The following is an 18,462-nucleotide window of genomic DNA, read 5'->3' as shown; positions in this document are numbered from 1 at the left end:
CCAATCACCCCCAGACACACCGTACCGCCCCTGCACTATACCGCCAATCACCCCCAGACACACCGTACCGCCCCTGCACTATACCGCCAATCACCCCCAGACACACCGTACCGCCCCTGCACTATACCGCCAATCACCCCCAGACACACCGTACCGCCCCTGCACTATACCGCCAATCACCCCCAGACACACCGTACCGCCCCTGCACTATACCGCCAATCACCCCCAGACACACCGTACCGCCCCTGCTCTATACCGCCAATCACCCTCAAACACACCGTACCGCCCCTGCACTATACCGCCAATCACCCCCAAACACACCGTACCGCCCCTGCACTATATCGACAATCACCCCCAAACACACCGTACCACCCCTGCACTATACCGCCAATCACCCCCAAACACACCATACCACCCCTGCACTATACCGCCAATCACCCCCTAACACACGGTACCACCCCTGCACTATACCACCAATCACCTGCAAACACACCGTACCGCCACTGCACTATACCACCAATCACCCCCAAACACACCATACCGCCCCTGAACTATACCACCAATCACCTCCAAACACGTTGTACTGCCCCTGCACTATACCGCCAATCACCCTCAGACACACCGTACCGCCCCTGCACTATACCGCCAATCACCCCCAGACACACCGTACCGCCCCTGCACTATACCGCCAATCACCCCCAGACACACCGTACCGCCACTGCACTATACCACCAATCACCCCCAAACACACCATACCGCCAATCACCCCCAAACACACCGTACCACCCCTGCACTATACCGCCAATCACCCCCAAACACACCGTACCACCCCTGCACTATACCGCCAATCACCCCCAAAACACACCATACCGCCCCTGCACTACACCGCCAATCACCCCCTAACACACGGTACCACCCCTGCACTATACCACCAATCACCTGCAAACACACCGTACCGCCACTGCACTATACCACCAATCACCCCCAAACACACCATACCGCCCCTGCACTATACCGCCAATCACCCCCCAAAACACCGTACTGCCCCTGCACTATACCACCAAACACACCGTATCACCCCTGCACTATACCGCCAATCACTCCTAAACACACCGTACCGCCCCTGCACTATACCACCAAACACAGCATACCGGCCCTGCACTATACCACCAAATACACTGTACCACCACCTCTGCACTATACCGCCGATCACCCCCAAACAGTCCGTACCGCCAATCACCCCCAAACACACCGCACCACCCCTGCACTTTACCGCCAATCACCCCCAAACACACCGTACCGCTCCTGCACTATACGGCCAATCACCCCCAAACAAACCGTACCGACCCTGCACTATACCGCCAATCACCCTCAAACACACCGTACAGCCCCTGCACTATACCGCCAATAGCCTGCAAACACACCGTACCGCCCCTGCACTATACCGCCAATCACCCCCAGACACACCGTACCGCCCCTGCTCTATACCGCCAATCACCCTCAAACACACCGTACCGCCCCTGCACTATACCGCCAATCACCCCCAAACACACCGTACCGCCCCTGCACTATATCGACAATCACCCCCAAACACACCGTACCACCCCTGCACTATACCGCCAATCACCCCCAAACACACCATACCACCCCTGCACTATACCGCCAATCACCCCCTAACACACGGTACCACCCCTGCACTATACCACCAATCACCTGCAAACACACCGTACCGCCACTGCACTATACCACCAATCACCCCCAAACACACCATACCGCCCCTGCACTATACCACCAATCACCTCCAAACACGTTGTACTGCCCCTGCACTATACCGCCAATCACCCTCAGACACACCGTACCGCCCCTGCACTATACCGCCAATCACCCCCAGACACACCGTACCGCCACTGCACTATACCACCAATCACCCCCAAACACACCATACCGCCAATCACCCCCAAACACACCGTACCACCCCTGCACTATACCGCCAATCACCCCCAAACACACCGTACCACCCCTGCACTATACCGCCAATCACCCCCAAAACACACCATACCGCCCCTGCACTACACCGCCAATCACCCCCTAACACACGGTACCACCCCTGCACTATACCACCAATCACCTGCAAACACACCGTACCGCCACTGCACTATACCACCAATCACCCCCAAACACACTATACCGCCCCTGCACTATACCGCCAATCACCCCCCAAAACACCGTACTGCCCCTGCACTATACCACCAAACACACCGTACCACCCCTGCACTATACCGCCAATCACCCTCAAACACAACGTACAGCCCCTGCACTATACCACCAATCACCCCCAAACAGACCGTACCACCCCTGCACTATACCGCCAATCACCCCCAAACACACTGCACCACCCCTGCACTTTACCGCCAATCACCCCCAAACACACCGTACCGCTCCGGCACTATACCGCCAATCACCCTCAAACACACCGTACCGCCCCTGCACTATACCGCCAATCATCCCCAAACAGACCGTACCGCCCCTGCACTATACCGCCAATCACCACCAAACACACCGTACCGCCCCTGCACTATACCAACAATAACCCCCAAACACACCGTACCACCCCTGCACTATACCGCCAATCACCCCCAAACACACCGCTCCTGAACTATGCCGCCAATCACCCCCAAACACACCGTACCGCCCCTGCACTATACCGCCAATCACCCCCAAACACACCTTACCGCCCCTTCACTATACCGCTAATCACCCCCAAACACACCTTACCGCCCCTTCACTATACCGCCAATCACCTCCAAACACACCGTACCGCACCTGCACTATACCGCCAATCACTTCCAAACACACCGTACAGCCCCTGCATTTTACCGCCGATCACCCTTAAACACACCGTCCCGCCCCTGCACTATACCGCCAATCACCCCCAGACACACCGTACCACCCGTGCACTATACCGCCAATCACCCCCAAACACACCTTACCGCCCCTGCACTATATCGCCAATCACCCCCAAACACACCTTACCGCCCCTGCACTATACCGCCAATCACCCCCAAACACACCGTCCCGCCCGTGCACTATATCACCAATCACCCCCAAACATACCGTACCGCCCCTGCACTATACCGCCAATCACCCCCAGACACACCGTACCGCCCCTGCACTATACCGCCAATCACCCCCAGACACAGCGTACCGCCCCTGCACTATACCGCCAATCACCCCCAGACACAGCGTACCGCCCCTGCACTATACCGCCAATCACCCCCAGACACACCGTATCGCCCCTGCACTATACCACCAATCACCCCCAAACACATCGTACCGCCCCTGCACTATACTGCCAATCACCCCAAAACACACCGTACCGCCCCTGCACTATACCGCCAATCACCACCAAACACACCGTACCGCCCCTGCACTATACCGCCATTCACCCCCAAACACACCTTACCGCCCCTGCACTATACCGCCAATCACCCCCAAACACACCTTACCGCCCCTGCACTCTACTGCTAATCGCCCCCAAACACACCGTACCGCCCCTCCACTAAACCGCCAAACACACCGTACCGCCCCTGCACTATACCACCAAACACACCGTACCGCCCCTGCACTATAGCACCAAACACATCGTACCACCCCTGCACTATAGCACCAAACACATCGTACCACCCCTGCACTTTACCGCCAAACATACCGTACCGCCCCTGCACTATACCGCCAATCACCACCAGACACACTGTACCGCCCCTGCTCTATACCGCCAATCACCCCCAAACACACCGTACCGCCCCTGCACTATATCGACAATCACCCCCAAACACACCGTACCACCCCTGCACTATACCACCAATCACCTCCAAACACACCGTACAGCCCCTGCATTTTACCGCCAATCACCCCCAAACACACCGTACAGCCCCTGCATTTTACCGCCAATCACCCCCAAACACACCTTACCGCTCCTGCACTATACCGCCATCACCCTCAAACACACCGTACCGCCGCTGCACTATACCACCAATCACACCCAAACAGACCGCACCGCCCCTGCACTATACCACCAAACACACCGTACCACCTCTGCACTATACCGCCACTCACCCCCAAACGCACCGCTCCTGAACTATGCCGACAATCACCCACAAACAAACCGTACCGCCCCTGCACTATACCACCAATCACCTTCAAACACACCGTACAGCCCCTGCATTTTACCACCAATCACCCCCAAACACACCTTACCGCCATTGCACTATACAGCCAATCACCCCCAAACACACCTTACCGTCCCTGCACTATACCGCCAATCACCCCCAAACACACCGTACCGCCCCTGCACTATACCACCAATCACCTCCAAACACACCGAACAGCCCCTGCATTTTACCGCCAATCACCTCCAAACACACCGTACCGCCCCTGCACTATACCGCCAATCACCTCCAAACAGACCGTACCGCCCCTGCACTATACCGCCAATCACCTCCAAACACACCGTACAGCCCCTGCATTTTACCGCCAATCACCCTTAAACACACCGTAACGCCCCTGCACTATACCGCCAATCACCCCCAGACACACCGTACCACCCCTGCACTATACCGCCAATCACCCCCAAACACACCTTACCGCCCCTGCACTATACCGCCAATCACCCCCAAACACACCTTACCGCCCCTGCACTATACCGCCAATCACCCCCAAACACACCGTCCCGCCCCTGCACTATATCACCAATCACCCCCAAACACACCGTACCGCCCCTGCACTATACCACAAAACACACCGTACCGCCCCTGCACTATACCACCAAACACACCGTCCCGCCCCTGCACTATACAACCAAACACACCGTACCGCCCCTGCACTATACAACCAATCACCCCCAAACACACCGTACCGCCCCTGCACTATACCGCCAATCACCCCCAGACACACCGTACCGCCCCTGCACTATACCGCCAATCACCCCCAGACACACCGTACCGCCCCTGCACTATACCGCCAATCACCCCCAGACACACCGTACCGCCCCTGCACTATACCGCCAATCACCCCCAGACACACCATACCGCCCCTGCACTATACCGCCAATCACCCCCAGACACACCGTACCGCCCCTGCACTATACCGCCAATCACCCCCAGACACAGCGTACCGCCCCTGCACTATACCGCCAATCACCCCCAGACACACCGTATCGCCCCTGCACTATACCGCCAATCACCCCCAAACACACCGTACCGCCCCTGCACTATACCGCCAATCACCCCCAGACACCGTACCACCCCTGCACTATACCGCCAATCACACCTTACCGCCCCTGCACTATACCGCCAATCACCCCCAAACACACCTTACCGTCCCTGCACTATACCGCCAATCACCCCCAAACACACCGTCCCGCCCCTGCACTATACCGCCAATCACCCCCAAACACACCGTCCCGCCCCTGCACTATACCACCAAACTCACCGTACCACCCTTGCACTACACCGCCAAACACACCGTACCGCCCCTGCACTAAACCGCCAATCACCCCCAGACACACCATACCGCCCCTGCACTATACCGCCAATCACTCCCGGACACACCGTACCGCCCCTGCACTATACCGCCAATCACCCCCAAACACACCGTACCGCCCCTGCACTATACCGCCAATCACCCCCAAACACACCGTACAGCCCCAGCATTTTACCGCCAATCACCCCCAAACACACCGAACCACCCCTGCACTTTACCGCCAATCACCCCCAAACACACCGTCCCGTCCCTGCACTATACCGCCAATCACCCCCAAACACACCGTACCTCCCCTGCACTATACCACCAAACAGACCGTACCGCCCCTGCACTATACCGCCAATCACCCCCAAACACACCGTACCACCCCTGCACTATACCACCAAGCACACTGTACCGCCCCTGCACTATACCACCAAACACACCGTACCACCCCTGCACTATACCGCCAATCACCCCCAAACACACCGTACCGCTCCTGCACTATACTGCCAATCACCCATAAACACACCGTACCACCCCTGCACTATACCAATCACCCCCAAACACACAGTACCACCCCTGCACTATACCGCCAATCACCCCCAAACACACCGTACCACCCTTGCACTATACCACCAATCACCGCCAAACACACCGCCCCTGCACTATACCGCCAATCACCCCCAGACACCGTACCACCCCTGCACTATACCGCCAATCACTCCCGGACACACCTTACCGCCCCAGCACTATACCGCCAATCACCCCCAAACACACCTTACCGCCCCTGCACTATACCACCAATCACCCCCAAACACACCTTACCGCCCCTGCACTATACCACCAATCACCCCCAAACACACCATACCGCCCCTGCACTATATCGCCAATCACGCCCAAATACACAATACAGCCCCTGCACTATACCGCCAATCACCCCCAAACACACCGTACCGCCCCTGCACTATACCGCCAATCACCCCCAAACACACCATACCGCCCCTGCACTATACCGCCAATCACACCCAAATACACCATACCGCCCCTGCACTATACCGCCACCACCCCCAAACACACCGTACCGCCCCTGCACTATACCACCAAACAGACCGTACCGCCCCTGCACTATACCACCAAACACACCGTACCACCCCTGCACTATACCGCCAATCACCCCCAAACACACCGTACCGCCCCTGCACTATACCGCCAATCACCCCCAAACACACCGTACCGCCCCTGCACTATACCACCAAACACACCGTACCACCCCTGCACTATACCGCCAATCACCCCCAAACACACAGTACCACCCCTGCACTATACCACCAAGCACACCGTACCGCCCCTGCACTATACCGCCAATTACCCCCAAACACACCGTACCGCTCCTGTACTATACCGCCAATCACCCATAAACACACCGTACCGCCCCTGCACTATACCACCAATCACCCCCAAACACACCTTACCGCCCCTGCACTATATCGCCAATCACGCCCAAATACACCATACCGCCCCTGCACTATACCGCTAATCACCCCCAAACACACCGTACCGCCCCTGCACTATACCGCCAATCACCCCCAGACACACCGTACCGCCGCTGCACTATACCGCCAATCACCCCCAGACACACCGTACCGCCCCTGCACTATACCACCAAACACACCGTACCGCCCCTGCACTATACCGCCAATCACCCCCAAACACACCGTACCGCCCCTGCACTATACCGCCAATCACCCCAAACACACCGTACCGCCCCTGCACTATACCACCAAACACACCGTACCGCCCCTGCACTATACTGCCAATCACCCCCAAACACACCGTACCGCCCCTGCACTATACCACCAAACACACCGTACCGCCCCTGCACTATACTGCCAATCACCCCCAAACACACCGTCCCGCCTCTGCACTTTACCGCCAATCACCCCCAAACACACCGTACCGCCCCTGCACTATACCGCCAATCACCCCCAGACACACCGTACCACCCCTGCACTATACCGCTAATCACCCCCCACCACACCTTACCGCCCCTGCACTATACCGCCAATCACCCCCAAACACACCTTACCGCCCCTGCACTATACCGCCAATCACCCCCAAACACACCGTCCCGCCCCTGCACTATACCACCAAACACACCGTACCACCCCTGCACTATACCGCCAATCACCCCTAAACACACCGTACCGCCCCTGCACTAACCACCAAGCACACCGTACCGCCCCTGCACTATACCGCCAATCACCCCCAAGCACACCGCACCACCCCTGCACTATACCGCCAATCACCCCCAAACAACCTGCACCACCCCTGCACTTTACCGCCAATCACGCCCAAACACACCGCACCGCTCCTGCACAATACCGCCAATCACCCATAAACACACCGTACCGCCCCTGCACTATACCACCAATCACCCCCAAACACACTGTACCACTCCTGCACTATACCAATCACCCCCAAACACACCGTACCACCCATCACCCCAAACACACCGTACCACCCATCACCCCCAAACACACCGTACCACCCTTGCACTATACCGCCAATCACACCGCTCCTGCACTATGCTGCCAATCACCCCCAAACAAACCGTACCGCCCCTGCATTTTACCGCCAATCACCCCCAAACACACCGTACCGCCCCTGCACTATACCGCCAATCACCCCCAGACACACCGTGCCACCCCTGCACTATATCGCCAATCACCCCCAAACACACCTTAAAGCCCCTGCACTATACCACCAATCACCCCCAAACACACCATACCGCCCCTGCACTATACCGCCAATCACCCCCAAACACACCGTACCGCCCCTGCACTATACCACCAATCACCCCCAAACACACCATACCGCCCCTGCACTATACCGCCAATCACGCCCAAATACACCATACCGCCCCTGCACTATACCGCCAATAACCCCCAAACACACCATACCGCCCCTGCACTATACCGCCAATAACCCCCAAACACACCATACCGCCCCTGCACTATACCGCCAATCACCCCCAAACACACCGTACCGCCGCTGCACTATAGCACCAAACACACCGTACCGCCCCTGCACTATACTGCCAATCACCCCTAAACACACCGTCCCGCCCCTGCACTTTACCGCCAATCACCCCCAAACACACCGTACCGCCCCTGCGCTATACCGCCAATCACCCCCAAACACATGGGACTGCACCTGTGCTATACCGCCAATCATCCCCAAACATACCGTACCGCCCCTGCACTATACCACCAAACACAACGTACCACCCCTGCACTATACTGCCAATCACCCCTAAACACCGTCCCGCTCCTGCACTTTACCGCCAATCACCCCCAAACACACCGTACTGCCCCTGCGCTATACCGCCAATCAGCCCCAAAAACACCGGACCGCACCTGTGCTATACCGCCAATCACCCCCAAACACACCGTACCTGTGCTATACTGCCAATCACCTCAAGCACACGGTACCGCCCCTGCGCTATACCACCAATCACCCCCAAACACATCATGCCGCCCCTACACTATACCGCCAATCACCCCCAAACATACTCTACTGCCCCTGCGCTATACCAATCACCACCGTACGCCAAACACACCATACCACCCCTACACTGTACTGCCAATCACCCCCAAACACACCGTACCGCCCCTGTACTATACCGCCAATCGCCCCCAAACACACCGGAACGCACCTGTGCTATACTGCCAATCGCCCCCAAACACAGCGTACCGCACCTGTGCTATACCGCCAAACACACCATACCGCTCCTGCACTATACCGCCAATCACCACCGTACACCAATCACACCATACCACCCCTACACTGTACCGCCAAACACACCGTACCACCTCTGCACTATACCGCCAATCACCCCCAAACACACCGTACCTCCCATACACTATACCACCAATTAGATTCGTACACCAAACACACCATACCACCAATCACCACCGTACACCAAACACACTGTACCACACCTTCACTACACTGTAGCACCCCTACACTAAAACGACAATCACACCGTACCACCCCTACACTATACCACGAATCACCCCCAAACATACCATACAGCCCCTACACTATACCGCTATTCACACCATACCACCCCTAAACTGTACCGCCACTCACCATACCACCCCTACACTATAGTGCCAATCACCCCCAAACGCACCGTATCACCCCGACACTATACCGCCAAATCAGCCCCGTACACTAAACACACCATACCACCCCTAGAGTACACCCCCAATCACCCCGTACACTAAACACACCGTACCACCACTATACTATGCTGCCAATCACCCCAAGCACACCGTGCCACCACTACACTATACCGCCAATCGCACCGTACCACTCCTACACTATACTGCCAATCACCACCGAACACCAAACACACCATACCACTTCTATACTATACCGCCAATCACACCATACCACTTCTATACTATACCGCCAATCACACCATACCACTTCTATACTGTACCGCCAATCACCCTCAAACACACCGTACCGCCCCTACGCCGTACCGCCAAGCACGCCGTACCGCCCCTACGCCGTACCGCCAAGCACACCGTACCGCCCCTACGCCGTACCGCCAAGCACACCGTACCGCCCCTACGCCGTACCGCCAAGCACACCGTACCGCCCCTACGCCGTACCGCCAAGCACACCGTACCGCCCCTACGCCGTACCGCCAAGCACACCGTACCGCCCCTACGCCGTACCGCCAAGCACACCGTACCGCCCCTACGCCGTACCGCCAAGCACACCGTACCACCCCTACACTGTACCGCCAGTCACCCCACCCCTACACTGTACCGCCAGTCACCCCACCCCTACACTGTACCGCCAGTCACCCCACCCCACTCCTACACTGTACCGCCAGTCACCCCACCCCACCACTGTACCGCCAGTCACCCCACCCCTACACTGTACCGCCAGTCACCCCACTCCTACACTGTATCACCAATAACCCCCAAAACACACCGTACCACCCCTACACTATGCCGCCAATCACAGCATACCATCCCTACAAAGTACCACCAATCACACCATACCACCCCGACACAGTACCGCCTATCACACCACCCCTACACTGTACCGCCAGTCACACCACACCACCCCTACACTGTACCGTCAATCACCCCCAAAACACACCGTACCACCAATCAGATCCGCACACAAAACACACCGTACCACCCCTACACTATGCCGCAAATCACAGCATACCACCCCTACACAGTGCCGCAAATCACAGCATACCACCCCTACACCGTACCGCCAGTCACCCCACCCCTACACCGTACCGCCAGTCACCCCACCCCTACACCGTACCGCCAGTCACCCCACCCCTACACCGTACCGCCAGTCACCCCACCCCTACACCGTACCGCCAGTCACATCACCCCTACACTGTACCGCCAGTCATCCCCAAAACACACTACCACCAATCAGATCCGCACACCAAACACACTGTGCCACCCCTACACTATGCCGCCAATCACAGCATACTACCCCTACACAGTACCAGCAATCACATACAAACACACAGTACCACCCCTATACTATACCGCCAATCACCCCAAACACACCGTACCACTCCTAAACTGTATCACCAATCACCCCTGGATCCCAAACACACTGTACAATCTGTACACAATACCGCCAATTACCCCCACACACGAAAAACACTATCACCCATCACACCGTATCCTTTACACATCAACACAATGTACCAACTGTACACCGTACCGCCCAACAGACCTGTACCCCCTATACACTTGCTCCAGATGCATGACAATCCGGATGTGGCCTCTAAGATGTCATCACTATTTGGTGTCCAGGCCCTGGATAAAATACACTGTCTCTAATGTTGCACCCACGATGGCTTACACTTATCCGTCCCAGGACCACCACACGTGTCAGAGAAGCCACATACATACAGTAACGGGAGGGTCTGTACTACCGTGGACTTGTGAACCAGCGGAAACCATGGGCTGGGGATCACGGTGCTGGCTACCAGGCATCTTCCGCAATAGGCCAATGTATCTGCTTCTGACTACATGTAACCAGGCTGGACGATGCCAATAAGACGCCACCGTTCTGCCCATGCTATAAGGAGGAGGATATCATCTGCTGTCAGACATTACAAAGCAAGGGGAAGAGAATACAGTCTACTGCTCTCTGTTATCAGCAATTTCAGGCTTGGGAGAACCTGACTGTAGGGCAGGAAAATACACTCATTGTCGCAAACTCTCCGCTCCAAGAAGAAGTTGTCGCTCTCCTGTAACCCCCGTCCTGCCGCTCCATCTCAGGCAGATCTCTAATGATGAGAGTTGTGGTGATTAGAAGGACGGCCACCGGAGGCCCTAAAAGTGGTTCCCCCTTGGCCTATAAGAGGCTCTCGGAGGCTCCTTGTGTGTAGTGACCTCTTCTTCCGCTTGTAGAGCTTGTTGACCACTAGACGCCTCTACGACACAGAGAAGAGATTTCACCCTGTAACCAGAGGGGGGCGCATTATTGGGATGTGAGAAGCTGGATGGTCGTATCCATGAATTGTCTCCCACCGGCCGTTCTGACCAGACTGTTTGGGGGTGTTGGGACCAGTGATGGGGACACACAAGGTGACCGGGCTCAGGACGCCCCCTACAGACCACCAGTAGAGGGGAGAGTCTGACCAGACTATTAGGGGGTGTTGGGACCAGTGGATGTGTGAGAGCACACAAGGTGACCGGGCTCAGGATTCCCCCTACAGGGTACTAGAGCCTCCATGCCCACCCATATCACATCTTGAATCCAAGCGAGGCGGGACAACAGGGTACTAGAGCCTCCATGCCCTCTCGTATCACATCTTGTATCCAAGCTAGAGGCAGTACAACAGGGTACTAGAGCCTCCATGCCTGCCAGTATCACATCTTGTATCCAAGCTAGAGGTGGTACAAAAGGGTAAAAGACCCTACATGCCTGCCCGTATCACATCTTGTATCCAAGCTAGAGGCAGTACAACAGGGTACTACAGCCTCCATGCCTGCCAGTATCACATCTTGTATCCAAGCTAGAGGCGGTACTACAGGATACTAGAGCCTCCATGCCCCCGGTATCACATCTTGTATCCAAGCTAGAGGGGGTACAACAGGGTACTAAAGCCTCCATGCCCCCGGTATCACATCTTGTATCCAAGCTAGAGGCGGTACAACAGGGTACTAAAGCCTCCATGCCCCCGGTATCACATCTTGTATCCAAGCTAGAGGCAGTACGACAGGGTACTAGAGCTTCCCTACAAGGGGTAAGTTCTCCATAATACATTCTCCTTTTGCTCTGATATTGTAATTCCTTACTTATGACAATGCTACAAAGTTTCATTCCTAATGGGCCGTTTCCACGGAACAATAAGCGATAATCACGCAAAAACAATGACTCACTATTTGTTCACCATTTACGATCGATGATTTATAGGCCTCCTTCACATGGGCGACAAGGTCGCACGATTTTGTCATGTTGCTACAATGCTACAAACCGCATGTATGTGAAGCCATGCTTTCCTACGGGTTACTTCACTCATGCGATGTTTTGTAGCCTGTGACAACGCGACACAAAAACCTTGTGGGTCCGGCGCTATGCACGCGACTCGCGAGGTTTTGTAGCCAATGTTTCCCTATGGAGCCTCTCTCTGGGCATCGTATGAAAACACAATGTTTGTGCGATGCAACTTTTACAGTCGGAAATCCTACTGCCAAAGCTATAATCTAATAATCTAAGTCCAGGCTGCAGAATAAATAATTAAAAAAAAAAAAAAAACCCAACTGTATACATCACCTTAGAAGCGATGTCTGACGCCACAACAGCTTCCTCTCGGCCTCCGGCACTATTCTCCCTCATCTGTTCTGGACAGGAAATGAAAAATCCCCGCCTACTGGAAGCGATAGCGTTGATTGGCTGACGCTTAGCCAATCACAGCCGACGCTCAATAAACTAATCACAGCCATTCATCGAGCGCTGACTGTAATTGGCTGACGCTGAGCCAATCACAGCCAGTGCTTGCAGGAGGCGGGGATTTTTCAACTCCCGGCCAGAACAGATGATGAAGAAGAGTGACGGGGACCAGGAAGAAGCTGCAGCGGAGCCACGGACAGCGCTTCTACCGTAGGTGAAGTATACTTTTTTTTTTTTATTCTGCAGTTAGGGCATATTTTTGGGGTAGAGCTTATATTTCAAGCCCCCATTTCCCCCCCCCCCCCCCGAAAATCCTTGCATGTGGTGCTGCAAAATCGCAGTATTGCCACAGTGATATCGCACGGACCAGCGATGCAATATTGCTGCGATTTTCTTGCGTCGATGCCGTGTTGTCCGTATGAAGGAGGCCTAAGTCAGCATAGAAACCATGGCTGGATTGCGGGCTTCTTGTTCGTGTAAGCGCTCAGCGCTACACATACGAGGTGAAGCGCTGAGCAAGATGCTCGCAATCCAGCGGTGACTTCTGTCAGTGTAAAGGTTCTGCATGAGCGCCAACGACCTTAGTAGTGACATCATCACCCGTGCAGTCGTTTAGCCAACCGTCGGTCCGTGTAAAAGGGACTCAACTCCTTCTAGGTGCTTGGTTTTTTTTGACAATGAGTGCACTATTATTTTCTGTTATCAGCCATAACAAATAGTAGCTGACTGGCTTGTTTGCTTTAAGCAGGGATTATTCAGTCGTTCATTTACTTGTACAGTGAACTAATCTTGTGTTTAAACTGACTGCCCAGTCGAACAAGTACATGTAAGGGCTCATGTCCATGGGCGAATTGGATTCTGCATGCGGGAGCCAGCAGCGGAATCAGACCCTGCCCATGGCTGAGAACACTGCGGGTCTTGTGCTTACCTGTCCGGGCCTTCTATTTTCTTCACTGCCAATGTGTGCGGAACATGCACAGTGGAGTTTTTGTTTTTTTAAACCCCGGCTTTCCTGTGGAATCCGTGGCCCGTCCACAATTTAATTGCAGACCGTCCACGGATCGGACTACTTCCACTGACTTCAACTGCACTGAACTGGAGCATGCTGCAATTTGTTTTCCGGACCAAAAGGTCCTCAAAACAAATCTGCATGCTTCAATTCAGCTGCAGACACCTATGTTTTTCTAAGGGTGGCTTGAAGTGCGGATTCCACAATTCAAGTCCACCCATGGACATTGGGCCTAAAAGTACCCAAAGCCCGGCCACAAACATTGATTAGCATGGAGGATTCTCTCCCAACCCCCCATATGCACGCACGGGTCAGCTCAGCTCTTAAGGGTGAGAAGGCTACTGCCAGACCCTACCGACAGCAAGGGCCAATTGAAGTCCAAGGTCTCATTCTTATCTCCCTAAACAACTGTGGTTGATGGAGAGTTAAGAAGCCCCCATGCACATTACATAGTTGGCTGGTCTCATCTAAAGTGTATGACAAGGTAAAAGGTGTCCAAACACCAGCGCCCATGGTTTCCATCCTAGGGTGCCGATTCAGTCATTACTAGTTGTTTGACTCCAACTGGCATGAGCAGCACTCAACCAACTACATGAATAAAACAGGGCCTATTCGGTTTCCATGTTGCCCTCCAGCACAGCGTGCTGCACCATTTTATCTGGCATTTTGCTGCAGACCTGCAGCACAGTCTCTACCAGGTCTCCAATGCAAATGTGAAAATAGCCTCAGATGAGCCCAGTAATTTCGGTGGCATTAGACGACCACTTACTGCTGTTCCGATTGCGCCCCCCCCCCCCCCCCCCGGACAGCAGATAAGCTGCTACCAGAGGGGTCTGGCAGCAGCTTATCCCCTCTATGTATGAAGGGGGGGGGGGGGGTGAGGTTAGAAGTAAGATGAATACAATCTACGGATACTCTTAGCAGTAATACCACTGGATCAACCATTCATTGTGATTTACCCCTCGACAACTACATACAGTATTTACAGGCACGCTCTCCTATGAAAGACGTGAGTCACTGACATTCAGGGAAACTTCTAGAATCTCTTTACCCTCTGCTCTCCAGCTATCAGCTGTTAACCAGCTTTGTGCTACCATTGGTTTGGAAACCCAACAGGACTCTTGATTGGTCTGACAGGGCTGGAATTTTATTTTTTTGCTCCTTCCTCCCTCTCGGACGTCTTACTGCAATGCAGACATCTTTACTATATCTGCGTAGGTGAAAAACAACGCCATTCCGAGTAACCGCGGCCTGTTAAAGAGTTAATAGGGTCTAATTACCCCTCACAGCAAACATTAGGGAAAAAAAACGGTACATGTGGCATTAGTCATGGGACACCCTTATATTTCAGGGAGACATTTAACCCTTTTATTAAAAAATATGGTTGCAATGAAAAGGCACACATGAAATGTCTGGTGCTGGCTCAAGCTCCCCAGATCCAGGGCCAATACATTGGACGAGATCAGGTTAAAATTAAAATAGATTGATATGAATATTTATCTACACACACAGACCTAATCTCCACGAACCATCCCGATACATCACTACAATTTGCGATGGACGGCAAAAAGATTAAAAATATAAACATCTATCAATAAATGGATGAGCAGGTAAAGCAAAAGCCTTCATAAGAGAGCGACTGCTGTCTAACAAGATGGAGACCGCTGGTGACGTCAATGACGCTGGCTTCACTTTATAACCCTTAACGGCAGGCAGCGTCTCCAGAGGGGAAAAGATCAGTGACAAACGCCATCTGCCAGGTTATCATTTCATAAATTGATTAAACAAGAGAAATCACTTTGTAACTATTACAATCCTGATAAAGGAGGAATACGATGCATCTAAACAGCCACCGTGACGTGTGCAGGAGAGGGTTAATGGGAGAAACCTCTGTCGGCAGCTCTTGCATATCCTCTACAATAGACTGTCATTAGAATCAGGAGGGCTAGCACCCAATTATTATTTTCAGCACCCAAAGTTAAACATGCTTATAGGGGCACGAATCTGAGAAAGTCCAAGTAAAGGCCTATTTTGGAGAAGCCACATCCTTTCTCACGACTAAGCGACTGCTTACTGGGCCCTGTGATCTCAGACGCCTTTCCGAAAATGCTAAAAAGGCACAAACTGCGCCTTCAGAATGAGCCAGTGGCAGCAGAAGCGTGAGACAAGTACAATCACCTCCTCAGGAGCAACGCGACCATTTTGTTTCCTGCCTCAGACCAGCTCCTTACGCTGCATTGCAAACTCCTTAAGTTACCTTCATGTTCACAGCAACACCCCCCACCCTGAAGCAAGTAAGAATCAAGAAGCAGCAAGTTAACCCTTTGTGTGCCACAGAAGGGGGCAGCTCCCACTGCTGCATCACAAAGGGTTAATCATAAGTGTCATTATTCTATTGAATCGGTGCGAAAATGAGAAAGCATTTCCATAGTGGCATTGAGGGATTATATAACACACACATTCACACCTGTGGAGGGAACATTAGTGGAACGCTAATTAAGAGCGCGCCATAGTTATACAGCACGTATACTTACTGTTTGACATCCATATTGGTTGGCTCCCGGCCTCAGGAAGTCATATATCCACAACCACAAAAAATTCTCAAAAGCCAATATATTGGTAAAAAGCAAGAGAATTCATGTGCGCGTAGACTGCGCCGGTCCACAGGGCGCCGAATAACCGGATGGAAAGATTCACATATGGTGGTATGTTAAAAATCCGACAGATGCAAGCTAGGCCTCAGATGTAGGTCAGGCATGAACGCTGGGAGAGACCTTGTAGTCAGGATTACTATTAACAGTCCTGGGTTCATCTGGCTCTTGTCCTCCAGGAAGAGGAAAAATAAAGTTGCTTGGGAAGCCAGCGTGCTTTGTACGTCAGCTGGAAGCCTCCATGTTCCTCTGAGCAGCATGTGACACAGGAATACACAATGCAGAGCTCTTCCTTAGTGAGCAGGAAGGGGGGCTTTGTGCAAAAAGCCTCCACTCTGTGCAAGAAAGTTGCTTGAGCAATGTCCCCCCTGCACCTCTCCTGGCAGCCCAGCAGCAATCACTGGCTAATGGCCCCCAACCATGTGATCCCTCCAGAAAGTCACAATTTTAAAACACTTGCTGGTTTAGTGAATTTGGCGCGAGAAGTCGCAGAGATGCAACCTGCAAAAGCACAGTGTCCAAGAGATGGGAATACACTACAGAAAAAACAAGCTGTGGCTTACCTGTGTGGATGCATTGTTACAGTGTTATATGTCAATACTTATAAAACATGGAGGACAGACTCTCAGTTCTCAGACAGAAAGGGCTTGGCACTTCAGCCTGATGATCAGACTCCCCTGATGCAAGCCGGGGCAGGATTGGAGGCTTTCGGGAATCCACATGTAATGCTTCAGGCCATTGGCTCCGCCACTTCCTGGCTGATTATCTTTGTACAGCTCTTGCTGCCATCCTGTGCAGAGAGAAAGAGACAGGCTCAGCTAGGCCTCCACACCGATACAATGTTACAAGGTGCACAAACAGTAATGGCAACAAAGACACAATGCACAAGAAAAGCAAACCTGACAGACTCGTCCCTGAGCTGCAGAGGTGACACTAGGGAGCAGACGGGCCTGCCCGGGACTCAGGAGGAGCATGGGGGCTGTCAGATCTTTTCAACAAACCTTTTATTCCCCCATCCTCCAAGGCCGAATGAAACTGTCCTTAAAGCAACAGAGAGGGAGAGAGAGAGAACCAGCTTCCGCCCTGGCTGGCTGCAAATTGCAGAGCATTAACCCCGCATCGCCTGCACTCACTGAAGGAAGGCCTGCCTATGCCTGCAGCCTTAAGACAAAGGGGGAAGGAGGCTTCTGCCCCAATTGTTGTTTTAGGCATTCTTCTGTAGAGAAGGGTCATTGTGCCATGTACACACGGGGGTTACAGCACACAGATTGCACATTGCCCCTCCAAATAAATGCTGCCGAGCGGTTACAGTAGAATATGTGG

General features: G+C 53.8%; 1 protein-coding gene across 6 annotated transcripts in view; it reads right to left on the bottom strand.

The window, feature by feature from the left end:
- The window catches only part of ZMYND8 (zinc finger MYND-type containing 8), a 134,952-nt gene extending 116,687 nt beyond the window's left edge, over positions 1-18,265 (bottom strand). For 2 of the 6 annotated variants that reach the window (XM_066586292.1, XM_066586288.1), the window contains exons 1-2: positions 18,141-18,263; positions 17,023-17,929 (exon numbers count right to left, since the gene is read on the bottom strand). In XM_066586292.1, the coding sequence (XP_066442389.1) occupies positions 17,023-17,036 (14 nt within the window). In that variant the 5' untranslated portion in view covers positions 17,037-17,929; positions 18,141-18,263. Of the gene's footprint in view, positions 1-17,022; positions 17,930-18,038 lie in introns of all 6 variants that reach the window. The other 4 variants (XM_066586293.1, XM_066586290.1, XM_066586294.1 and 1 more) reach the window with 4 other exon arrangements.
- Positions 18,266-18,462: the final 197 nt, after the last annotated feature.

Source organism: Eleutherodactylus coqui, chromosome 13 (assembly GCF_035609145.1).
Source record: "Eleutherodactylus coqui strain aEleCoq1 chromosome 13, aEleCoq1.hap1, whole genome shotgun sequence".
Classification (NCBI taxonomy): Eukaryota; Metazoa; Chordata; class Amphibia; order Anura; family Eleutherodactylidae; genus Eleutherodactylus; species Eleutherodactylus coqui.
This window is presented reverse-complemented; position numbering and strand designations above follow the sequence as displayed.